Raw genomic sequence first — 26691 nt, forward strand, 5'->3', positions numbered from 1 at the left:
ATGTACTTTTCTTTCTAATAATAAAATAAAATGCAGAGGCAGTTTTAAACCAGCAGCTTACAAAGCTGTTAGTCCGTCTGAACAGGTCATACCACATTATAATTCCCAAGATACAAACTGGCAACCAAATATTTACACCTGGTTAGCAAAGAGAAGCAAAGTTGAGCTTCAGAAAGTAATAGTGTGTATTAACAAAGTAATAGTAAGGTAAGCTCATCTGAAAGGAAGACTGAGCTTATTGGAGTTACAGGTAGTCCTCGACTTACAACCACAACTGACCCCACAATTTATGTTGCTAAGCGAGACAGTTGTCGAATGAATTTTGCCCCATGTTAATGACCTTTCTTGTCACATTTGCCAAGTGAATCACTGCAGTTGTTCAATTAGTAGCATGGTCGCTGAGTGAATCTGGGTTCCCCATTGACTTTGCTTGTCAGAAGGTGGAAAAAGGACACAACATGACCTCAGGACACTGTCATAAATGGGAACCAATTGCTAAGTGATTGAATTTTGATTATGTGACCAAGAAGATGCTGCAATGGTTGTAAGTGTGGAAAACAATCATAAGTCACTTTTTTCAGTTCCATTCTAACTTTGAATAGTCACTAAACAAACTGTTGTAAGTCGAGGGCTACCTGTAGAGTTGTGAGACTAACAAGACTAGGATTCGGACACACCGAAACTAAAATCAAAACGTGAAACCCAATCCGACTGGTTACTTAGAACAGATCCTGGAACTCTACATACATTGATTGTTTCCTGAGTTCTAGAAGCTTCTTGTTCCATATTACTTGGAGCAGGGCAGTCTTTTCCTTCCTCCAGACAGACCTTTATATGAAATGCCTCTAGCAAAGTCCTTTTGGCTAGTTAATCTCAGAGTAGGAGGAGTCTGGGAGAGCTTTGTTTCATAGGAATCTAGCCAAATGGACCTCTCAGCTTTCCTTACTAGAGGGAGAAGGTTATATCACCTGTTTTTCAGTTCTTCTCCATTGAAGAACCCTGAAATTTGACTTGGTTAGAAGGTGAGACCTTTACATTTTTACAGGATAAGATTTTTTTTGTTTGTTTTAGAACACATCAACACAAAGCATTGTAAAACGTCCAAACCAGCAGCCCCAGTCATCTTCCACAAGGAATAGTAATTTGCGTGAATTGCCAATAGCACCTTTGCATTCGATGGAGACTGCTAACAACAACCGACGAACTTCTGTTCAAGCTTCATCTTCTTCTGTTCAAGCTTCAGCTTCCCCTGTTCAAACTTCATCTTCTTCTGTTCAAGCTTCAGCTTCCCCTGTTCAAGCGAAACCGGTTTCTAGCACTACAGTTGCTCTGAAACCTCTTACAGCTATCAAGAACCAAACAGGAAAGATTGAGTCCAAGCCTAAAACAGTTACTCCCGCGACTCAGCCTAAAACAGTTACTCCCGCGACTCAGCCTAAAGTGGAGGACAAATCCGAACCAGAGGTAAGGGCCTCCCTCTAGCAGCGGCCTAGGTGGCTTGGGTACCCATCTTCGTTTCAACAGCGGTTTTGACCAAAGGATATTTACATTTCAGTACTCTTCTATATTCATGCCCCAGTTTTATTACCTGCCAAAATGTGTTCTTTTTTATGTTCAGAAACTTTACATTTTGATTTAACAGACCACTCAAACAGAGGGAGGTGTTTGTTAAGCCCCAATGCCTGTTAAATCCGAAAGGTCACTTTTGTGACTGCATAAAAAGCCTGAATGCCGTTTTGCACATCTCTAAAAATAGGCAGCCTGAAGTGCCCTGTTACATTGCAAAGGGAAGTGAAGGAAAACTCCTTCCTACCAGTTTTTCCGATGGCGTGCTGCTCCATTCTTTCCATCTGCTGCTTGGTGGACAGATAGCAGTGACTCTGGGTTGCGTACAGTCCTATCACAACAGCATAAAGCATTAAAACACTCAAAGTGATATAAATCCATGGCTCAGTTACAAACCTGTAAACCAGAATCGTATCACCAACTCCAGCAACCAAGCTCATCTGATTATTTCATCCTTCCTTAAAGCCTGCACGGGCAGAAAGGGCTTCAGAGCCCTACAAAAGGCTAGGCAGGTTTGGGGGCATCGGAATCTGTGGTGGGTACTTTTCCACAGGGCAGGTGCAGCCACAAACCAAGCTGGACTAATCTCAGATTTTTCCAGTACAGATTTCTGTGGCCAAGCAAGGCAGTTGTTAAGTGAGTTTCGCCCCCATGTTATGACCCTTTGGCCACAGATGGTAAGTGAATCATGTGGTTGTTAAGCAAATCTGGCTTCCCCTATTGACTTCACTTGTCAGAAGGTTACAAATGGTGATCGCATGACCAGTTCATGCAGCTGTTGTAAATTCATGCCAGTTTGCCAAGCATCTGCAGTTTGGTCACATGATGGTGGCATTAGGCGACAATGGTCCTAAGTGTGAAAACTGGTCATAAGTCACTTCTTTCAGTGCTGTTGTAACTTCAAACGGTCCCTAAACTAATGGTTGTTAAGACAAAGACTTCCTGTATTTCAATTTGATAGATGCAGTAGCAGAACAGTTTCTGTGAGACTTTCCATTCCTTGTTTCTTGGGTTCCTAAATAAAATCATAGCAGAGAAAATAAAATTTATTTAGCCTAAAAGCAGACATTCTCCTTACTAATACATAAAAGTGAGCAGATACTAGAAAGTAGCAGCTGTTGATATTTCACTAAATTGTAGTTGCACTGAAAGATTTAGCTCTGTGAGGTTTCTTTTTTTAAGCTTATAATGGAGTGGAACAGAATTTCTTCCTGATTAATCTTTGCAGCAGGAAAGATGTTCCTCTATTTAGTGGTCTTTCATGTGGGACAGTAGTTTCCAACCTTTGCAACTTCAACTACAACTCCCAGAATTCCCTCAGTATTCATAGAAGGGAGATGGAAGCAGGGGACACTCACGTTTAAGTAGCTACCTCTTTCTAGATTATTACACTTTTCTTTGAGCAGCAAGCTGGGGAGTGGGTGAAGCCAGAGCAAGAAGCAAATCTGCTTTTATTGAACATTTCATTAACGTTATTACAAGTAGTCCTTGAGTTATGATCACAATTGAGCCCCAAATTTATGTTGCTCAGTGAAACATTTGCCCCATTTTATGACCTTGCCATTGTTATTCAATGAATCACTGCAAGCGTTTAAATTAGTAATAAAGTTATTAAGTGAATCTGCCCTCCCGTTGACTTTGCTTGTCAGAAGGTCGCAAAAGGTGATCACATGATCTTGGCATACTACAACCATCATAAATATGAGTCAGTTGCCAAGTGTCTGAAATTTGGTCATTTGACCAGGGGGACATTGCAACGGTTGTAAGTGTGAAAAACTGTTATAAAAGTCCTGTTTTTCAGTGCCATTGTTAACTTTGAAAGGTCACTAAATGAACTGTTGTAGGTTGTGTTTTTAATCATTTCCCCGTTCTGTTTTATTTAATATAATATCTGATGGCAATGTTGTGGGGCCTCTGAGATCCATTTCAGGGATCCCAAGACTGTATCATTTTTCTATAAATGTTAACCACTGAAATCTTTTCTGACTAATGGTTGCGTAGATTTTGCTTAGGCTGTGTAATGACAATATCCATTTGGGGAAATTGTCATCTTTGGCAGTAAAGCATTTAACCCTAGACTTTTTTTCCCTATGCTGATAGGAAGCTTTGAATTTGGATGTAATGCCACCTTCACGTTATTTGGATCAGATACTTGGAGCCAATGTGATGCTGCAAATCTAAAGATCCAAACTTTAGATTCAGAACCTACTGTCCCAGGGCTCCGAATTTCTGGGAATGGTGCTTTGGGAAAATGTAGTAAAGAGCTAAAGGTCATGTGTTCTGACCCAGGCTTCGTCAAACATAATGAAACACAAACTTATTTTAAAAGCAAAAGCTGTCTTATTGCAACACTGGGCAGCCAGAACTAATCTTAAACAGTTCCCCAAGATAAGCACACACTTTTCAGTGCTGTGGAATGTTGCCAAAAACAGAAATATCCAATTAATTATAACAGAAATCAATCGAAGTACCAGAAAAAACCAACCAGAGTACACAGAGCTTCAAGGAGGATTCAGAATCTATCGAACTACTTTGCTTCCTGCAAAGATTTGGTCATTGAGGTCTGACATTTTTCCCTTATGGAAGGGGCAATCACCTCCAGCCTTACTCTCGAGTTGCCCCTTCTCTTTCAGCTGTTCTTGCCTTCCAGGAGCTCTGTGCACACGCACACTGGGAACAGGCTCCCCTGGGTCCTCTGCTTCGCTGCTGCCAGACTCCGAAGGCTCTGAAAACAGCACCCCACTCCCAGATGTTCCTGGCCCCATCCCTGCATTGGACGCAGGACCCTCGTCCAAGTCCTCTCCAGACTCCCTGACTGGTCCCCTTTCTTCCTCATTGTCTGATACCGCTGCCATCTGCACTAGATGCCGGCGAACCACAACATCATGGCCACACTCAAAGGGATGGTATTCACCTCCCGATTCTCAGCCAAGGAAGCCTGCATTGTCTGAGAGATGCTTCCGTCATCATGTGGCCAGCTTGATAATACAGAACACAGTAACCTTTCCTGGCAAAGCAGTATCTATCTATTTGCATTTGCATGCTTTCGAACTAAGCATGCAAATGCTAAGTTGGCAGGATTTGAAGCAGCATGCAGCGCTTGGGTCTTGAGCCCAGGCTGTTGGCTTCCCACCTGACAAGCGCAGCATCTTAACCGCTGAGCCATCAGGGCACTCCAGTAAAGAGTAGAACCTTTCAAATTCGAATTTCTGCTCAGCGTGCTTACCTTTTTATTTATTCTAAAACAGTTTCCCAAGTAGGCAAGAGAAATGGTTAGAATGATTAAGAATATGCAGGGTGGGAGAATTTGGTATAGGCAGTCTTTGACTCATGGCCACAGTTGGCACTAGAATTTCTGTTGTTAAGCAGAGCAGTTGTTAAATGAGTTGCACCCAGTTATATGATCTTTTTTGCCACGGTTGCTAAGCAAATCACTGTAGTTGGTAAGTGAATCTGACAGTTGTTAAGTGAATCCAGGTTCCCCCCATTGATTTTATTTGCCAGAAGATGGCTAGGAAGGCTGCAAATGTCAATCACGTGACCCCAGGATGTTGCAGCCTTTGTAAATACATGCCAGTTGCCAAGTGCCCGAATTTTGATCATGTGACCATGGAGATACTGCAGTGGTTGTAAGTGCTCGGAGGTATTGTAACTTTGAAAGGTAACTACACAAAATTAAGGATTATTTCTAGTAACCAGTGAACTTTTAAGATTTTTACACAAGCTAGGAAAGAATAGTCTCTATTTCTGTTAGTAATTATTACATTAATTCTATTAATATTATGGTATCTCTTTCTTCTTAGGTTTTTTTTCTATTTCCTTTTAACTGCTTTCAGAACACATAATTTTCTTAACAATATTTGTATCCTCAATATTCTGCATTGGATATGTTATTTAGATAATAAATCTAAGCAGCTAAATTTATTATCAAAGAATAGTAAATTTATTGTACATTATAGATGGTTTGTAGCTTTCTGTAGGAGTAAAGGCTGCTGTTAACGTTTGAAAAGCAGCAATTCACATTAAAGTATGTTGAAGCTGCAAATTAAAAAAACAACAAAAAGAATTTTCTTTTGCTGTTAATTTCCCTGTAGCTTTGAATAAGGGTATATACCCTGCTGGAGTTTTAAGACTACTGAAAAGATTATTTGACACACAAAGGCTGCAATACTTGCTAAAAAGCTTAAGGCTGGAATATTAAAGCCATTCCTGATATTCCATTAATATTCCAACATTGCGTTTGGCAACATTTTAATTCTGAAGAGAGTGCATGAGTTCAAGGTCAGAGAGATTGACTTGCGCTGTTCATTATAACCAATTATTGTGTGACAAATGAGTTTCAGATCAGGCTGAAAATTCTGTAAGAAAAATCAATAGTTCTAATCAGGGCCTTTCAGGTCATTTACCATCCTACCTTTTGTTAGTTTGTCAGAAAAGAGCAAGATAAAACCTGTGTGACACAGTGGGCTGCCTCTTATTGTTACTGCTCCCATTTGAAACAATATTTGAGTTCTTGAATTATATTAATAGTTTAATTAGTTTCAGCAACTTCTAAATGAGTTCCGATTTAGAAGGCTTCAGTTTCAGCTTTCTGATTTACTGTATTTAAAAAATCCAAAGTAGAGTAGTATATATGTATTTTTTTTGCCTCCTCTGTTGCTTGTTTGATTAATTGCTCATAAGCCTTTGTTAGCAGCTTTGTCATTAAAGACAGAGCATTTCAGTTAATTTAAGAATGCTGCTGGGAAAGCGTGCCATCATTTTAACAAATGTCCACCATTTTTGAGAGGGGGAGGGGAAAGAAGCAAAGTTGGGTTATTTTTTTTTAACCATGCATAACTTTATTTTGTGGCTATCCTGCAGTTTCCCGATGAAGATGAAGAAACCAGACAGTACCGTTTGAAGATTGAGGAACAGAAACGCCTTAGAGAAGAGATCTTGAAACAAAAAGAGCTCAGGCGGCAGCTTCAAGCTGGGGCCCGAAAAAAAGAACTGCTGGAAAGGCTGGCCCAGCAGCAGCAACAGCAAGGCTGTGTAGGCCAACAGCAAGAAGAAGACCCTTCACAGCTGCCTACCAATGGAAACCCATTGCTTTCTCTTCCTGGTGCACAGCCCCGCCAAAATGTGAAATATAGACTAATGGTTAAAAAACAAGAGCTGGTCATTCCAGGTTCCCCGACTGCTTTACCTAAGCCTGCAAATGTTCTCCAGGCTGGAGATGGTGCACAACTTCAAGGACAGCAAATAAAAACCATAAAGCAACTACGGCAGGCTAGGACAGTGCCTGAAAATGAGCTCCAGACACCCTTTAAAGCTTTGCAAGCAAAATCTCCTGCTGCTGCACAGGCGAACCTGCCCCAGATTAGCCGGGTGGCATTGGTGCAAGGCCAGCCTCCAGAGGTGAAGCCTGGGATGAAAAGAACTGTCATGCAGCGGGCAAACAGTGGGAGTGGCGATGGGCCCCACATTGGCACCAAAGTCAGGGTGATAAAATTATCAGGAGGGGTAAGTTACCAGGCATGCCTCTCTTATTGCTGTGATCTGTCCTGTCGTTCTCAGAAGCTCAGCTCAGATACAGAATAGTCTAACCAACACTCCTGTGTAGCTTTCCCCCCTGCTAACTTTGAGGGGAAAGGTAGGCACAAAGATATACGTCACTAATGATATGACCCTCTCCCCTACACATAATAGTATAAGTGGACATTATCCTTTATGATGATCTTAAATGGCCACATTAAACTGATGGGGCTACATCATGTAGGCTAAGAGTTAAGTAGTGTAAAAACTCCTTAGGATAATTGTTTAGTAGAAATAGTGAACATTTGATATTTAACTCTAATTACAAAAGAAAGTAGCAGTGAATGTTAGGTAAGTACTGTAATTGTATATGGTTAAAGTCCAGAATAAACTTTAGCAGAATAAACATGCCCACAACTTTAGCTAGAAAGAGCTTAGAATTCTAGACTTAAGATATACTGTAATTTCCATTGAATGTATATTGTTTTATTTTAACACCAGGAAATGTTGATATAACGGGTCCACAAATCCCCCCCCCCTCCAGGCTGCAGCCCACAATCGGGCCATGGCCAGTTCAGAACTGGGATGTGAAAGCACTATATCTGCACAGCTCTTCTTGCATGCACAGCGGGAGAATGCACATTGCTCCAGTTGTGCAAGTGGGGGGCCGTGCATGCCCACCACTTGTGAAAATGGAGCGGTGTACGCTGGCCTCCCGCTTGTGCAGAACCATCCCCTCCCCCTTAACGGTCTGCGGTTGGAGCCCGCTGTGATATAAATCAAAAGAGTGGGAGAGAATAGTAAGCAAAACTAGTACAGTTTATACAGATGTTGCATGGAGACATTTTGGAACTGAAAAAAAATGGGCAATCATTTTTTCTGATTAAAAAATGCAATTGGTCTTTTGGAATGTACAGTATAAAAGTGTGCAAGACCAAAATGAAAAGAGGATGAGGTTTCCTAAATGCACCCAGTGACATAGATCATATAAATAGAAGCTTTTTACCATGGGTCATAATATTAAAATTCAATGTTATTCATTGAAATTAAATGTAGAGAGATTAAAGACCTACAGAAAGATTTTTGTTCAATTCTGAAATTGGAGAAATTGCTGCCAGTAATTATAGTAATAGAAGCTCATTTAAAAATGAGCTCCAGAGATTAGGTTATCAGTGATTACCGATATTGATGGTTGTTTAGAAGCTTCTGAACTATAGTTGGGAAATAGTGATGGAAAAGGACATCATTATCACTATCATGTATATACACAATGTGAAATCACAGTTGCCATTTTTGGCTGGTGTTAGGCTTCGTGTGCATTGTTCTCAAGAACATAGGATGTCCTAATATAGCTGGAGATCCAAGCTGCAGATCCAAGCAGTGTGACTTTTTGTAATTGGCAGATGGAAATTTTGTTACTGTGCATATTTTCTAGGTGCCATCCAGGATTTTTGGTATGGCAGCCAAGGTATCGATAACCCCTGGGACCATCATGGCAGGTTTATCCTATAATTATTCCATTTCCATATCTAATATTTATGTATTTATTATTATTTAAATGTATAAGCCATCCAACTTCCAGCCAATGCTGGGTAATTTACCAATGATTTAAACATAAAAAATAATAAAGACAAGGGAAGGGGGAAAAAAGATAAAGAGATGACAGAATAACAAACAGGGAAGAAATGAAAGAGAATGACCTAAATTAAGAGATGTCAGTTATCCCCACTAAAGAGCTGGGTCTTTAGGCCCCTTAGGAATAATCAGGACGGTGAGGAGATGGTATTCAGATCTCCAATAAACCTTATTCCATAAGATAGGTGCTGCGATATGGGTTCCTGCAGATGGCATTCCTTAAATGAAGAAACCTGGAGCATGCCAACCTTGCCAGAGCATATTGACTGGACAGATACTATGAGAGACAGGTAGTTCCTTTGATAAGTAAGCCCTATGCCTATCTACATAGTCCAAGTATATGAGCTTGCCAAATGCATCAATTTGGCCACTGGATAGTCGGGTTATTTTTACAATCTCTATTCTAGTTTAACCATTTTATATTCAGGTTATTTCAATCATTAGAACACTTTCAAATTATTTTAAACTTAATTATACACTTGAAAATACTGTTATATCATTTGTTATTTCCCCCCAGTTAAATACACATTTAAACATACATTAATTACACATACTCAACTTCAATTGGAAGGGAAACCAATTGACTGGTTTCCCTTCCAATCTTTCTCAAAGGACACCATTAATTTTTAAAACCACACAATGTTCACCACAATATTCAGAAATCTCCCTTTTTTAGTGCTGTCATAAACCTGTGCCTTGACATTTTTGGGGGGGGGGGAGGGGGTGGTGGCTTTTTGCCTCTGAAGTACAGTGTGTCTTCTGTATACTTTTTCTCTTGCAGAAAGCAGGAAGAAACCTGCTTTGGATAGTTCCACCAAAGAGTGCAATTCAGAAATTAGAAAATGGGGAGAAGAGGTTGATGTATTTCTTCCCCTAAAATTAAAATGTGGTATAATTGCAAATCTCTTATCTGTATAGAGTACTGGTGCCACCAGGTAAAAAGGTAACCTATTGCCACTTAAATATGGCAGCAGAATCTCCATATATACCCCCACATCCCTGTATCTTTGGATTCTGCAAACCACACACCTCTGGTGATTTTCTATCTCTGCTTTAAAAAAGATAGACAGCTATTACATTAAAAATGTGATAGAAGGGAAGCTGAAGGGGAAATTGCTTCCTTCCTCTATTTTCCAGGTACAAAACTTTTTTTAAAAGGGAAATTTTGTTGTACATAGGTACTTATGTAATGCTTGCATACAAGCACATACATATTCATACTCTGGCTCCAGATTTTTCTAGTACTCCAAAAAGAGGTCTCTTTCATGAAAGTATTAACTAGAGATTCTCTGTCCCATGTATTCTTTTTGTATGCAGTTGCAATTATATATTCTGTCAAAAATCTTCAGCCTGAAGTGCATATAAATAATACCAGAGGGTCCCCCAAAGGGGCTTTTTCCAAATGGCAATTGGACTTTCTTGTGGTTTTTTTTTCTTTTCTTTTGAAAACATTTCACTTCTCATCCAAGGACCTTCTTCAGTTCTAACTTATGGTAGGGAATGGAAGGATTTATATTCTTTGCAGTCATTACCATTCTGGGGGTTGGTCATTCGCTCTCTGAGAGTTATGGCCATTTGAGAGTTTATCTGTATTCTCAGAGTCACCTAAACAAGAGTGTAAATGGATGTGGAACCTTCTTGGAACTGCTGAAAGAACTGCATTGTAAACCGGAGACAGATGATGTCACATCTCTTTTCCTCTGTTGAGGTAGGGCTGTTCAATTTTGATATAGATGGCCCCTTTGACTCCTTTTTCAAACCAGTGGGTCCTCTCTGTCCAAAATGTGAACTTTCCCGAATCCTGTCCTAATGAGTTTGTTTTACTATGTTATGCCATGGTTTGTGAAGTGGTTGTTTTGTTTCCCCAAGGCACAGGTCTGTACATAAGTCACTGCATATATCACATTGCTCTGTTTGTGTCAGGCTGTTTTGCCTTTTGGCTGGACAAGCTTCTGTCTTAATGTATTCCTAGGTTTAAAGTGTGCACATAGGTTGTGTTAGTTGAAAATCATCAGCAGAACAGGGAAAGAGAAAGAACAGAAACACATCAAGGAAGCCTTCAGAACCTATGACTACCCTAATTAGGTCTTCATCAAATCCAGAAAAAGATACAGCAGTACCTCCTTTGTAACAGATAAAGAAAAGAACAACAAACGGGGCAACATCATACCATAAGTTGCAAGAATATTGGAAAAACTCAGGAGGATTTTCAGCCAATACAACATACATGTACACTGTAAGCCCAAGAATACATTAAGTCAGTAGCTTGTTCACCCCAAGGACAAGACATCTAGACACACACAGAGCAATGTGATATATGTGGTTCAATGCAGTGAGGCGTGTAACCTGTACATTGGGGAAACAAAACAACCACCTGACAAAAGCATGGCACAGCACATGAGAACAAACTCATCAAGACAGGATTTAGCAGTCCATCTGCATCTGAAAGGCAAATGTCACTCTTTTGAAGACAGCCAAGTTCACATTCTGGACAGAGAAGGGCACTGGTTTGAAAGAGGAGTCGAAGAGGCCATCTATATTACCGTATCTTATGATTTATGCTTAATATATTTTTATGATTATGATCATGTTGCTTGTATGTAAGCTTAGAGCTTATGCATCGGAGACAGAGTTCTTGTGTGTCCGATCACACTTGGCCAATAAATAATTCTATATCAAAATTGAATAGCCCTCCCTCAACAGAGAGGGGGGGGGAATATGACATCATGGACCTCCTGTTTACAACACCGTCCTTTCAGCGGTCCTAAGAAGGTTCCATATCTCTTTGCACTCTGATTCAGGGGACTCTGAGCATACAGATAAACCCTAAGTGGTCTCAACGACCAGCCCTCAAGAGCACTAATGACCAGAAGACTGCAAAGAATATAAACCCTTCCATTCCCCATCAATCTATTAGAACTGAAGAAGGCTCTTAATTAAGAAGCGAAACATTTTCAAATCATGAATCGGATTTGGGCCTGCCAGAGAAGAAAAAAAACAAGAAAGTCCAGTTGCTTTTTGGGGAAAGCATCTTTGGGATAAGGGTGATTTGGATGATGGAGAATCTCCATGATGGTACCAGAGGGTGAAGCGAAGGTTATAGATGATTTGATAAAGGCGAAATGCAGCACAGCTATGGATCTTAATTCACTTCGTAAATCATACTAAAGTAAAAACAAAGATTTCTGCTATGCAATTCTCTTCACACAATAAGCATGCCTCCAGTTATTTTTGGCAAGGTATGCCAAAGTAAGTTCCTGTGGAATAGATTTCAGGTAGTCCCTATGACCACAATGGGGACAAGAATTTCCATTAACTAAGTGATGTAGTTGTTAATATGAGTCACATCCAATTTGTTAAATTTGGCATATTTGTTAAATGAATCATTGGAGTAGTTAAGTGAATCTCATAGTCGTTAAGCGAATCAGTTCCTCCACGGACTGCTTGACAGAAGCCAGCTGTGAAGATTGCAAATGACAGTCAGGTAACCCTGGGACATTATAACTATAGTAAGTGAATGTTGGTTGCCAAGAGCCCAAATTTTGATCATGTGAATAAAGGATGCTGCAACCGTTGTAAGTATGAGGATTGGCCACAAGCCACTTTCTTCAATGCCACTGTAAATTTGAACAGTTTCTAAACCAATTGTTGTAAGTTGAGGACTACCTGTATTCAAAAGTATCTGGGAAAGGTGACAGAACAATAATGACAAGCAGCTAGTTCTACGTAGTTGTATATGACACTATTTTGAAATTCTTTCTAAATATCAGATACTCTGTGTTTACTTGTAAACATGAGCAACCTTGCAAATAACTCAAGTAAGTAATTAACTCATTTATTTTAGGAGTCGTATTTTTTTAGAAAAAGAACTTCCATTACCTTTTTACAATTTTGTAATTAATGCCTGTAATGAGATTGATAGGATTTTGGCTGTAAAAATTAGTCAAAATGAATCAAATCTCCATTTAATTCATCTTAATGTAGGAGCTGTTCTGCAGTTAAGTAAGAAGACACTGAAGTCATGGAATCTCTCTTTTTTGCGCTTTGTCATCAAAAGATCAGAGTGGCATATAATGCACAGCAGATAAAATAGATGAAAATTGTTCCAATATAATTTCTCACTGCTGAAGAAACCAACTGACTTTAAGTTGGCGATTGATAGGTCTTATTCCTAATATGACCTATAGTATTTTGGCAAGAACATCATCTTTCCAGCAAATCCTCTGGTTCTAGTCTTTATGTTTGCAGAACTATTCTGTGCTGAGAGTAGGATATTCTACTTTCAATATGGAGCAGGAATATTTCACAGTTCAGGCGGCTATTTATTCTGAAATTCTATTCCTGATTTTGATAGATCTTATTTCTTCAGAGACTTTTGACTACAAAGGTGTGGTTTTTTTCCTTCTTCTTTGAAAGGCAACTGGACTTTCTTGGTGTTTTCTTTGAAAACATTTCACTTCTCATTCAAGAAGCTTCTTCAGTTGTAACTTCAGAAATGTTTTCAAAGAAACACCAAGAAAGTTCAGTTGCCTTTTGGAGATGGGGGGTGGGGGGAAACAACAACTTTGGAACAACCATGACCTGGATGATTGAGAATCTCCATAGACCTTTTGAACTATGCATCGCTCTGGAAATGAAAGGGTGAGAGCATCTTGCTATCAGGAGTGAATGTGTGGATTGGCTCACATGGTAGCAGTTCTTATAATAAGTGCATCTTTTACTGAGATTGTGTAACTGCCTTCCACAACTGCTCTGCGCTTGTAGAAAAAAGTAGGGTTGTTGAAGAAAACTATAACCACGTGACCTTGTTTCAAATGCTAAAGAGAGAATTACGATGCAAAGACAAATCTAAACATTTAACACAAATAAAACGTATTTGCACTCTGCATGTAAATATATTATTATACCTCATAAATACAGTACATTTACAAACATTTATAAACAAAGGTTCTCTTGCAAGTTAGCAGCACCTCTCTGATTTTTGCTGATTTTATAAAGCTCAGGAGGATACAACTGCATAAGTTCTTCCCAGACTGTCAGGTAGAAATAGATCACGACAATGACCAACCATTTTTCTGTCATTGACAAGAAAGTTTATTGATATTTCTGTGTCAATGTTAACCACCAGTTCAACTTGAGTAAAGAGTTACCTTTATTTACCTTTCTAAAATGAATCTATGGATTACTTATTGCATATTCACATTACAAGCTCAAGAAAATAAGTACATTTAGGAAATTGCCTGGTTTCATTTCTGGAGGCAACACTTAATGTATTATAACATTAATGTATTATAACATTAATGTGACATATTGGAAATTTTCAAGGCTATTTTTATAATATACTAGATCTTCCTCTGCTTACTAACATACTGAAATAACAGCCGATTACACTTAAAACATTTACCTCCGGTTCAGATATTCCTGTCCTGGCTTCTGCATTTTTTGTCTGCATGTAGGTGCATTGTGGTTATTCCTGAAATATTTTCATGCTTTATTCTTATCTGGTATTCTGTGTGTCCTGTGTAAATGTGAAATTTGATTGAGTGATGTGAAAGTTCTCTTCTGTATCTCAATGTCTGTGAGGAGTCCTTATGACTTGGAAGTACACATAATAATAGGGGATTGACCAGCAATCGGAAATATTTTAGAAAGGAAGTCTTGTTCTTTTGCTAACTGAATATCTGCAGCTTCTCTTACATGGCTTTATTTTCCTTTGTCTGCTAAATGTTTTGTGTCTGCAGTATTTGTTGAATTCTTGGGTAAAATGTTTTCAATAGGGCTCATTTTCTATCTGACAGAATTTTCTTGCTTTAGATGATGGAAACATTTTAAAGGGGTCTTTTGACAGTATTTTATCCCTGGTAAATGTCTGGTGTTGCTGTTCTCTGTTTGGTTTACACTGGAATTTCGATTGTCTTTCCTTTTTGGTCCAGAATAAATGCCTTTTTCCTGTTTTATCATAGGCTATTGTTTCTGACTGTTGAGCTGAATGAAATATGTGAAATACTTTGCTTTTACTTCTTTTTGATAGATGCTTAGCTTAACCCATTACTAACTGACTATTTTTCTCTACCACTTACTGCTCTTTGTTTGCGACAGCCTAATACTCTGCATACAATATTCTATTATCTGGCCTCAAACAAAATTTAGTTGTGATTTAAACTTTGTAGTTTGAACAACTAAGATGGAAGGAACATTTGATGGTGCATTATAAGTCAAACCATTGCAAACTGCAAGTGTGCAAAAGTACCAATATTTCTTTATATACTACTTAATATAAATAAGATTGTTATTCAATAGGGCAACTTACCAAATGTCAAGTTATTTTACTTGTAGGAATGGTTCTGTGACAGTGGGTATTCTGTAATAATGGTAGAAAGTTTAGAGTTGCTATTAAATAACATAATTGTCACGGAAGCTAGTTTAAACACATTTTATCTTCAATCTAAACCCTTCACTGTTCAAAATCCTAATGCTTAAATATATTGCATTAGTTTGGCTTTGCATTGTATATCATAATCTTTCTCTCAGAACCATACTTTTCCTCCGTGCGCAGCTATATAGTCTTCCCCTTATGGCTACTATAATCTGTTTTGTTGACTTAATGGGAAAGGGCTTTCAAGATTCACAGGTAGTAAATGGCAATCATTTTAAAGCTCATCATAATCTTATTAATAAACCCATTATACTGTTTTTTTCATGGGACTCTAGAAAATGTATATGGTAGTTGCCTTATTCATTCAGTTTTATCTCCTTCTATAGTTCAGGGATTTCAACTTCACTCTCCATTGTCCTTGTCCAACAGTTTAATCTCTACATCACACTGGATTTCAAATCATCTTGTCACTGAAATGTTTTCTCTGTATGCCTGCGGATATCCCCCATGCTCTGCCATCTTCCCTCTTGCATTCTAAAGGCCCAAAACAAATAAAATCTAATGTCTTCATTCTCAACCTCAAATAATAATTGCTTTATAGGCCAGGTGTGCCTAAAATATGAGGCATCACGTTCCTTTTCTTTAGTGACCTCTGAAGTAACACACAAACATTGAGATTAAAAGAACAAGAGGAATGTGTATAAAGTAACAAATTAATAATCTTGACAGTCTAATGGAACCAGGTTTTTAAATCATGTTCCTGTATTCCCGAGTACTGGAAACTGTTTATATTGGACACTGCCTGTTGAAATAACATAGAGCTTAAATAATTTATTGTATTATGCAGCCATCTTACATTATTGTTGGATCATTTCTCCTTAGCCAACGACTCTTCTTCCTTGCTCAGAGTGACGTGACTAAGTCCTCTGCCGTCTGAAAGTGCTGAATTTATTACTGGACCAAGAACATACTTCCTTATCTCGTTGAAGAGCTGCCCTAGTGGTTTTTTTTCCTATATGGAAAAACAGCTTTCTGTTGTGTGCTGTTACTACTGAATGGGTCTATAAAGCCTGACTACACAGCTAGCACAATCTTTTTCTACTAATTATTCCAACTTGTCTGCATTACTGGTATGTACTAGAGATGAAGTGAATGGAAGAGATGGAAGAATGGACAACAAATGGTATTGCAAATGGCTAACCCGCATTGATCTCCCAATAAGAACAATAAGAAGTTATTCTCATCTCACTTGACACAAACTTTATATACAAAGTTTGCTTCTTGTACAGTATTCTGTTTTTGCATCTGTATTTCTCGTCTCATACAATAAAAACATTTGAAGAATTTGTACTTTTATAGCCCCTTTATTGTGATGTGATAGATAAAACAAATCAGTTTCTTTAAAAAGACGCTAATTATATTGAAGGTGGAAATACTTTTTCATCCCAGGAAAATTTTTAATAGTTAAAACAAATAGAGAAGACATCTGATATGGGTTTGCCATGAATCTAAAGGATGATCAGGTAATCTGTTCAAAATGCAATCAGATTTAGAAGAATAAAAATAATGTCATCTCTTCTGAGAAGAGAGAGTCAATTCTATTCTCCAAAGCACTTGGAGGGCAGGACAAGAAATGTATCAAGGAGAGATCCAACCTAGAGCTATGGTGAATTTTCCTAACAAAACAGAAGTTGTGTGTGCTCCATTCCATTAAGAAGAGCTTGGACAGCCATTTGTCCACCATGGTATAGATTCTCCTGCTCAAGCAGGATGTTGGATTAGAAGACCTCCAAGATCGCTTTCAACTCTGTTATTCTACGTTCTGTTTTTTTTTTTTTTTGTAAAGTGCATATGTGCCCGACTGACAAGAGATGCCCTATGAATATGCTTATATTCAATAAGCTGAAGCCTGATTTGAGATACCCTGAATTCTGCAAATTGAAGGACATTATGCTAATTGAGCAACCTCATTTTGTGTGTTTTATTTTAAAATCTTAAACGTACATAAAATTATTTTACTTTTAGAAGTTACGGAGTGCAGTAAAATCATGTTTTGGAGATTAAGTGACCATTGCCCAATCCCCACAAAATTTAGCCATATATATATACATCACTGGGAACCACAGCACATAAAAAACCCAAGTAACTTGTAAATCCAATCACTTGACTCCCAGCAGTAATACTCAGTAAAGCTTAACTTGGTTAAGACAGATCATCATCTAGCAGTTACTTAAAAACAACAACCCAGTAGTGGTGGGACTCAGTGCATGGACCCCAGCAGGTAATGAATCACTAACAACACTGCAGAAAAGGTGATTTATCTGCATAAATATATCTACATCTCTCCCTCCCTCCTACCTGTGTGTATGTATATATGTATGTGTATGTATATATGTATGTGTTTATGTATGTATGTGTTTATATATGTATGTGTTTATATTGGTGCTGATGGGGAGGCTTTTTGGTTCCTTATTTCCCTTTTTGATTTGTTGATTGTTTCTTTTGCTCAGTATGTAGATATTGTTTATGTCTATGTGTCTCTTGGTTAATTTGTCAGCGTTCCAGGCTTTTAGAAATTCCGTAGTGTTTTTGGACTTGGCTTGGTTTAGGGTGGTCCCAGTTTCCCCCTTAAAACTATGGTTATGTCTGTACATATGTTGTGAAATTAAAAGAGTTTTGATCATGTCTTCTGACTGTTAATTGGGTGTTCATGGATGCATTCTGCCAGTCTTGGCCTGTTTGTCTTACGTAGTTGCTGTTGCAGTTATTGCATTGCATATTGTACACGACTCTTGTTTTTTCTTCTGTGGTTGTGGTTATAAGACATAAATCAACAAGCAGAAAAGGAGACCAAAATATCTCCTCACCAACAGTCAAATGGGCATAGATTAAATGTAAGATTAGCATCAGACCATCAAGAAGTAAACAATACATCAATCAAAAAACTGGCAAACAAACTAACAGTAAACAGCCCAACCAAAGAACCACCAAGACCACTCCCACCAACTTTGTGACAAGACACGCCACTAGAATATAAACTGAGCGCAAACCCCCCTCTTAACTAGCACTGATGATGTTACCTAGTTGGGTAAAGAAACGTCTGCAAGAAAACAAGCTTAGAGAACACCAAGGAACCCTGAAATTGTTTGTCTGCTTGCTTTCCTTCCTATGTATCTATCTTATCTATCTATTATTAATTTATCTATTAATTTATCTTATCTATCAGTAGAACTCAAGTATCATGTAAGGCAAAGTCAGAAGATGTGCCCCTCAAGATAGATTTGAATTGCCAGCTCAAGTCAGCCTAGCTAATAACAAGGGAACAAAGTTATCTATTTTTTAAGAATATAATCTTATTAAAATGACAAAAACTTATAGATCAAGAAAAGAGCTAAAGGTGCAAAAGCAAAGAAAGAAAATACATAGAAGTTGCTTTTGCTTCTCTTTACAGCAGTGATAAATACAATTGTAAATTTACTCTTTTCTGTATGATTACGGCATAACTCAATTGTTCTGCATTGTCTAATCTTTTTCTTATCCTGTCTAATCTTCAAAACCATAAACCATAAGTTCACATTCTGCTTCATGCAAAGCATCTATAAGATGTTTCCAGACAGCTATAAACATAGATAACTGTCTTTTCTCAAGTCAAAGAAGTCAATTTGACCATTTCCACAAGTTCCATCATCTTCATCAACCTTTCCTCCATTGTGGGAAATTCCAGATTTTTTCATCATTGCGCATGCGTTTATATTACTGCAGTTGTCATGCAGAAAAACAATGTTCCATCACTTTTTTCTAGCTGTTTTATCAGTCCCAAAAGAAAAGCCTATAGTTTTAATTGTATATTAACTCTTAAAATCCTTTGAATTAGTACATGTATTTGAATCTAGAACTTTCTGGCTTTTTAAAAAGTCCACCAAGCATGATAAAATGTCCCTTCGTGTTTGCATTTCCAACGCAAATTGGATTAGTTGTCTTAGTCCTTAGAGTGACAGATACGCAACTGCAAATTGCCCACAATTCTGAAAGAGAGCAGGGCCCCTCTGTTCTATTTGAGTAACATTTTGGAATATAAGCAAATTTGCTTGTATGGAGCAGATACCCATTTCTAGTTTAGAAAACGGGGAATATTTGGAGAAATCCTGATGGAGGGAATTTGCTTGTATGGAGCAGATACCCATTTCTAGTTTAGAAAACGGGAATATTTGGAGAAATCCTGATGGAGGGAATTTGCTTGTATGGAGCAGATACCCATTTCTAGTTTAGAAAACGGGAATATTTGGAGAAATCCTGATGGAGGGAATTTGCTTGTATGGAGCAGATACCCATTTCTAGTTTAGAAAACGGGGAATATTTGGAGAAATCCTGATGGAGGGAATTTGCTTGTATGGAGCAGATACCCATTTCTAGTTTAGAAAACGGGGAATATTTGGAGAAATCCTGATGGAGGGAATATGGGAAAGGATGATAAAAGATGCATATACTGCATTTCAGGAGTATGGGGATGTTATGTAAGGTTGGCTTACTACTTATACAAGTAGTCCTCAATTTATAACCAGTCCATTTAGCAATCATTTGGAGTTATAATGTATTTCCCTGGGGGTACTTATGACCTGGATTCAATAGTTCCAGTAGTTCCACTACCACTAGCCCCTTGCTTAACTGACACACTTTGGGTCCTGAGCATCTAGCCTGCACTTAGGGCTGCTTGCAGCATCCAACAGTCACTGCAGCATTTTATGACCGTTTTGCCAAAAATCAGCATTTTACTTTGCTTTTTGGGGGGGGGTGGGGTTTGGCAAAACTGGCTGATAGTGAACCATTAATTTATTTAATGACTGTCTTTTGCTTTATTACCATCACAAAAAGATTATAAAACCAGATCCATCACCAACCCGTCATAACTTAATGGACAGGCACAGTTATGGTTATAACATGAGGACTGCCTGTAGTCAAACATAATCCTGTAATCTTTGCAAGGAATGTCCTTTGAATGCAAAGCCCATGATGTTCAGGTTTTCTCAATCCTTGGCTTTTAAAATATTTATTAGAAAATAGCTACTAGTATTTGCTACATATTTTTAGTGCATATTGATCGATTAGAAATATTTATTAACTGTTTCAAAGAATACAATTATGTGCCTTTCACATTATTTTCTACATATATTTTTGCTTAACTGAAAAAAATAGATCTCACATTGCACTTTCTGAAGTGTTGCAAGTCGCTTATTTTATCTTGCTTCCTATAATTTCATGTGATGAAAACAACTTAATTGAGCAACAGGCAGGAAGAATGTTTGCATAATCACCATCAGTTTCAAGGAACAGCTATATAAAATGTAACATTTTCAAAAATATATATTTTTATGGCTACAATGGCAGGGACCATACATGTTTCTGCAGTCATAGTGATCAGCAAATATACATCAGTACATCTCTATTAATGGGCCATTTATTGGGTAACACTGAAGACATTTACTATCTTCAGCTGATTGTAAAAAATGTAGGAAGGTGTTGAAGTGTGTCCTAACTATACCCTGACTATATATGGGAATGCCTTGTGGAAATAACAGAAATTCATTTTGTACATTTAGTAAAACTTCCTTTATGTATCTTCGTTATTCAAGTGCTGAAAATCTATGTGTTTAATATATATGGTTCTCATACACAAGTACAAAACAAGCTCCTCTATTTTCCAGCAACACGTTTAAGACAAAAACTATTTTGTGCCCTCGGAAAGTGTGGACAAAAGAAAAGGAAATCAGAATATATTCTTTCATCCTACACTAATACACGAAATCCTAATTTTGAGTATCATAAATATGGTACTATATTTCTGAAGGATGTCTTTGGGGAAAGGCTGGTATAAGTCTGAATCTGGACTTTGATTGCTACCTTGAGGGTATCCAAAATGAATTCATTTCCGATCTTCTCACATTGACCTTAAAAGCAGATAGAAGAATATCCTTTTATTTAAGTCTCAGATTGCAAAAGTGTTCGAACATGAAGACTTCTTTAATTTACTTGCCATGATATTGGTTTTGGTGAGTTCATTAATACAAGCATTCAGATGTCTATGGAGATTCTTAATCATCCATTCCGAAGTGGTTTTCCGAAAAGGCAACTGGACTTTCTTAGGGTTTTTTTCCCTTTGAAAACATTTGTCATTCAAGAGGCTTCTTCAATTCTAACTGATTGAATTTCCCCCTTCTTGGATGAGAAGTAAAATGTTTTCAAATTAAAAAAAAGAACTAAAAAAGTCCACTTACCTTTTAGAAAAAGCACCTTTGAGACGTATTCAAATGTGATGAAATAGTTGCTAGCTTTGTAGTGTTCTTACACTTTTGGGTTTTACATTTATTTTATTGAATGTAGACTTCATGCTGCTAACAACATTTGCACCATTAATTGGTTTCAGTAGTTTCTTTCCAGCCTAGCTTTCATTTTTTTTTTTTTTTAAAAAAGCAATGATTGTTGAGGAAAGCAAGCCATTTATTAAATCTTGTCAGGTGATTTTTAATGGGAATATGGTTGTGGTACAGTTTGTTATGGTCCCCAGTATAGAAACTAAAATGTACCTTGTCTTCCTTAGATTGTTAACTCATTTCCCCAAGTTAGGAGTTCAGAGTTGTGTTTGCAGTTCCTGCAATGCAATATTTCACAAATCAGGCCAAGTTTATTTTCTTTAAATGCTTTAACCAGCATGAACATCCCTCTCACTGTTAGGGTGGTTATTTGAATTTGCTTTAGCAAAGATTACATGGATAAACACAGCATTGTCACGGTTAATAGAAACCTGTGCAGTGAGGTCTGAGGCTGCAAGATCGGTAACAGTGTCAATGACAGTGAAGTATGGCCTTATCGAAAGGAGAATTCATAAGAGGCTGCCCTGGGACACTCCACCACTGTCCTTCTGTGTATCCTGACAATGTTATCTGTCCTCTCAGTGCTGAGTATCAAATGTCTATCATGAGTATAGAAATTAATTTAATGTCACCTGAAGACATGCAATTAATCTTTTAGAGGTTTTCATAATACCTTTACAGAAAGAGTTGCCAGTTTGGTGGATTTGGATTTTGGGGCTTAGTTGAAGATAAGGAAAATTAATTTTTCATCAGGGTTAATACAAGCTAGCAGGGGTACAAAGGCTGAGAGAGATGGTTAGGGAATTTGTCAAGTGTTGTCACTTGGAATAATGGTGCTTAACGTCTGATAGGTGTAATCAAGAGTTGAGATTTCTATAGAAAGGGATTAATCAATTTGCTCACTACAGAATGCGCACGAGCGATACCGTTTATTTGTGCGGTTTTAAGAATTAGAATAAGATTTGATCTGTCAAATTGCAAGAAGCTCTGACAGTATCAATGGGGCAGTATTTTATCAGGACATCCTCAAAGCATTTGTTATAAATAAAATTGTCCAGCTAATATTGATAGCCAACTGACTTCATCTTCATTGTGAAGCTGTCAAGGTATTTGTGAGAAAAGTACAGCTTACAAAATTCTTGTGCTCCTTCATTTCTCTTATTTATTAACGTCCTTCCTAATAAAGCATGATCAGGGATTACCTTTCTAAAAATAAATAGTGGAATTGGAAGCTTCTGAATCTTACTCATTTAATTTCTTGCCTTTTCAACTGAAATTAATAAAGATGATTAATAACAATCTTAGTTTTTAAACCATGTAATGAAGTGTTAGCCTACAGAAATTGTGTAAAGATATATGTCCACTTATAATATAAATATTTACAAAGTGCAAATATATCATTTCTTGAATTTTAATTTTTTTAACACTCTAGATTTGCAGGATCTTTTATTTTCAGACCAACAGTTCAAGGCATGCTATGACAAGGGCACTCTTGCTGAGCTTTACTTCTGATAGATCAGCTTGCCTAATCCTACTCTTGGCTTGTCATTCAAAAATAATACAAATATGAGTTTCTGAGGAGGGATTTAATATTTTTAGTTCAAAGTAGGAAAGTGTGTTTATTTACCAGCAGGGATATATTACATTTCTCTGCTGCTATATAAATGCCGTTTTAAACTTCCGTGGAATGATAACCATTGTAGAAAGATTTCATTGTGGTTACTTCAACTTCAATTAAGATATTTTAAGAAGTAGAATAAAGTATTAGAGAGGGAAAGTCTCTTAGAATATACTTAATTCTTATCTTCAGTTTGTCATGTCTGTTTAAAACACATAGGTCTTTGCAAAGTTTACAGCTTTTTTTAGAATTGTGTTGGTTTTAATTTATCCACAGATTTTGGGATGAATATTTCAGTCGTGAATAACAGAATGCCATTTCCTCAAGAGGTTTCTTAAGGAACACATCACATAACCATTGGTTGACTTGATTTTCTTTGAACAATCATAATTAGAAAAGGTCTGCCTGGTACAGAAAGACAGTAGCCTGCCTGGATCAGACCAAAATCATAACTCATGTTAATCTAGCAACCTTATATTTCCCTTAGGGATGAGCAAAACATTCTGTTATTTTGGATGGTCCATGTCATGCCCCTGGTGGAGACTGACTCTGAGGAAGAGGAGGAACAGCCAACAGGGAGTGGGAGTGTGGCTCCAGAGGTGGTGGAGGAGGCTGGGGAAGGGCAGAGGCCGGCTGAGCAGTCAGAGGAGGATCCAGGCCCATCCCCTATCCATCCTAGGTCACGCAGGGAGGAGAGGATCAGTAAAAAGCAAGGTCTACTCAGGAGGAGATTACCATGATCTTCCTCGTCGTTTGCAGCTCAGAGCTATGTATATAAATAAGTTTGTAACTGTGTAGTCAGAATTGCTGGAGTCAAAGTTTAGTGTTTACTTTGAAAGAGGTTTATCTTTGCTGGCGTTCTTTCCATGGACTCTCCTCGGTTATTTTCCTAGAATGTATGATTAGTTATCTTGGCTTGCTTCGGAACTCTCCTCAATGCGGTTTGTTTTGGTTTTCTTTTTGCCTCATTATTTACTTTTGTGACTTTAAACTGTGCCTAATAAAACAGTGAAGTTAAGTTGAAGGCCTTACCGGACTTTAATGTATGTTTTGGGTTTGGGGTTATTTTGAGAGACTAAGGGTCATCACAGACCATATCCATACCAAAATTATTAAGAGCTTATCTGGGCACAGATCTTGAAGGCATGCGTGCTGGCAAAATGCTCCAGGTTAAGAGGCAGTGGCTAAAACAGGGAGGGATAAGACAAGATAAGATTGTGGGAAGATCATAGACATTAAGATGGGAAGCAAGTGTAGTCCAATCTGGACCTGAGTTGAGGGGATGAGTAAAAAAGTTGGCTATCCTTGAATAGATGATGAGGTGGAAAAAGGAGATCTTCTTTAAAACTTTGCAGTATTTATCTAGCAATTCTATAGTGAGCGCATGAATCTGGTGAGACTTTTGTCAACAGATGAACAGCAATAAACATTGTGTTCAGTTCCCTGTACTATTCTGGTTTCTTGCTCCTGACAGAAGGTGACCATGGGCTTAAAAAAAAAAACCGAGGAAAATTGGGGGTCTGGATAGATATACCTTTCTGGTGCAGTAGTGTGTAAGGTAAAGGAAGATGCTGGAAATATTGATGAGCAGGCTGGTACAGAGACAGGCTTGTCAACCTTCCTCTAGTTTGCCCGTCAGATGAAGGAGCCATCTGATAGGGAAACTAGCTACCTGGATTTAGTTTGGACAGATTCTGATTTCCTGGAAAGGTGTGCCATGAGCCAGAATGCGTTTGATTCATGCTTGAATCAAAACACGTTTTTCATTTTGTGTACGGTATATCTCCAAATGTTGACAGTCAACAGTGTGAAATGCCTTCATGCCATAAGCGGGACTTGAAGGCAACAGGTTCCCCAGCATTTTGTTATAAAGTTACATTGACTGAAAATTCTGAAAGTTAAGAGCCCCAGAACTAGAAGGAATCCACATTGTGGAAAGTTGTACTAGCGTTTGATTCACATATATGTCTATTGAAGAAAAAAAACTCTGTGATTTTTAACTCGCAAGGAATAAATCACGCAGGATTTAACCCTCTCTCAATTTTAGGAAGCCATGCACATTCTCTTCTGAATAAAGCATGATCTTAATACTTCTTAATCAGTTATCCAAGCTCTATTCTATAGTAGTTGTTGCCAAAAACACAGGGTAGATTTTCTTTTTCTTTTTAATGTCTTAAGCAAAATGTTTTAAATCTCTTACAGGGTGGTGAGAACATTGGCTTTTCTCATTTGGAAGAATCTCCTCCTCAGCTTCCACAGCCATCGGAGCAGAGACATCAGCCAGTACGGAAGGTCACACTGACAAAGGGGACAGTGCAGCAACCACATCAGCCTCATCAGCATCTTCTGTCACAGATTCATTCTACGTTTCCTCAAGGACTAAAAAATATCCCAGGGATACATCAAGTGAAAAAGGTATTGATTCTGGTTTGTACTGATATCTTCATTAGTTGCTTGAAGAAATAACTTTTCAGGGTTACTGAGATGCTGAATTTGTTAACTACACTAGCTATTGACGTAGCAGAAAAAGAATTTCTCTTGGTGGTATAGATTTGTGATTGCTGTTTTGACTTCAGATAAAGCTATGGACGATGAAAACATTCCCATGTGAATGCTGGTTGTCAGGTAACATTCCGGTATCTGATTAGTTGGATTCCAATTTTTAACATCTTGAGAAGCACCAAACAGAATTGATGTATTCTAACACTGCAGATAACTATATTGGGGACCCTTGATCTCAAATCCTTTTGTAAGATCTTTGCTAGTGTGTAATTTCATATGATAATAGAAAATGGCTTAGGAGCCCACTTTTTGTAAGCCATGCATGTTTGTTACCTTAATGTACAGTATTGTGCAAACATATTATGCAGTAAATTAAGAATGTTTTCAGAAATAGAAGTGCTAATGATTTATTTTTTATCAATTAATAAAATGGAAAGTAAATGAACAGAAGAGAAATGCAAATCAAATCAATATTTGGTATTGATCACTCTTTGCCTTCAAAACAGCTTCAATTCTTACTCTTGCACAAAATCAGGGATTTTGTAGAATTAGAGTCAGGTGTATTATACCAATTATATCAAGCAGGTACTAATTGACATCAATTTCCTAAGGGGGTTGAAACACAGTCATTAACTGAAATAGTAGGAGGCTTAAATCAGGGTAAGGAACAGCCAAACTCTGCTACTAACGTGAGGTTGTGGAGGGCAATTGTACACCCCATGGTAAAATTGAGCACAGGAACAAAAAGTAGTTATACTGCATCAGCAAGGCCTCTCCCAGGCAAAGATTTCAAACCAGACTTAGAGTTTTAAGATGTGCTGTTCAAGCTCTTCTGATGAAGCACAAAGAAATGGGCAATGTTGAAGACCATAGTCACAGTGGTCAGCCAAGGAGACTTAATACAACAGATGAAAGAAACATCATGTTTGCTTCCCTTCGACATCAGAAAATGCCCAGCTGTACCATCAGCACAGAACTGGCAGAAACCAGAAACTTTGGGAGAAGTCTGGCCAGAAGTAGTCTTTATGGAAGAATTGAAGCCAAAAAGCCATACCTCTGAGGGAAACAAGGCTAAGAGTATGTTTTTTTTAGTATTTATTTGATTTGTC

At 37.9% G+C, this 26691-nt stretch overlaps 1 protein-coding gene across 8 annotated transcripts in view; it reads left to right on the plus strand.

Annotated features, from left to right (window-relative positions):
* The window catches only part of RBM33 (RNA binding motif protein 33), a 112284-nt gene that overhangs the window by 64794 nt on the left and 20799 nt on the right, over window positions 1-26691 (plus strand). For 6 of the 8 annotated variants that reach the window (XM_087946819.1, XM_026680937.2, XM_087946820.1 and 3 more), the window contains 3 exons: window positions 1072-1464; window positions 6430-7071; window positions 25283-25495. In XM_087946819.1, the coding sequence (XP_087802945.1) occupies window positions 1072-1464; window positions 6430-7071; window positions 25283-25495 (1248 nt within the window). Of the gene's footprint in view, window positions 1-1071; window positions 1465-6429; window positions 7072-15976; window positions 16444-25282; window positions 25496-26691 lie in introns of those variants that run through there. The other 2 variants (XM_087946822.1, XM_087946823.1) reach the window with 1 other exon arrangement.

Source organism: Notechis scutatus, chromosome Z, assembly GCF_049901735.1.
Source record: "Notechis scutatus isolate UNSWTSFEM ecotype Mainland chromosome Z, rNotScu1.2, whole genome shotgun sequence".
Taxonomy (NCBI): domain Eukaryota; kingdom Metazoa; phylum Chordata; class Lepidosauria; order Squamata; family Elapidae; genus Notechis; species Notechis scutatus.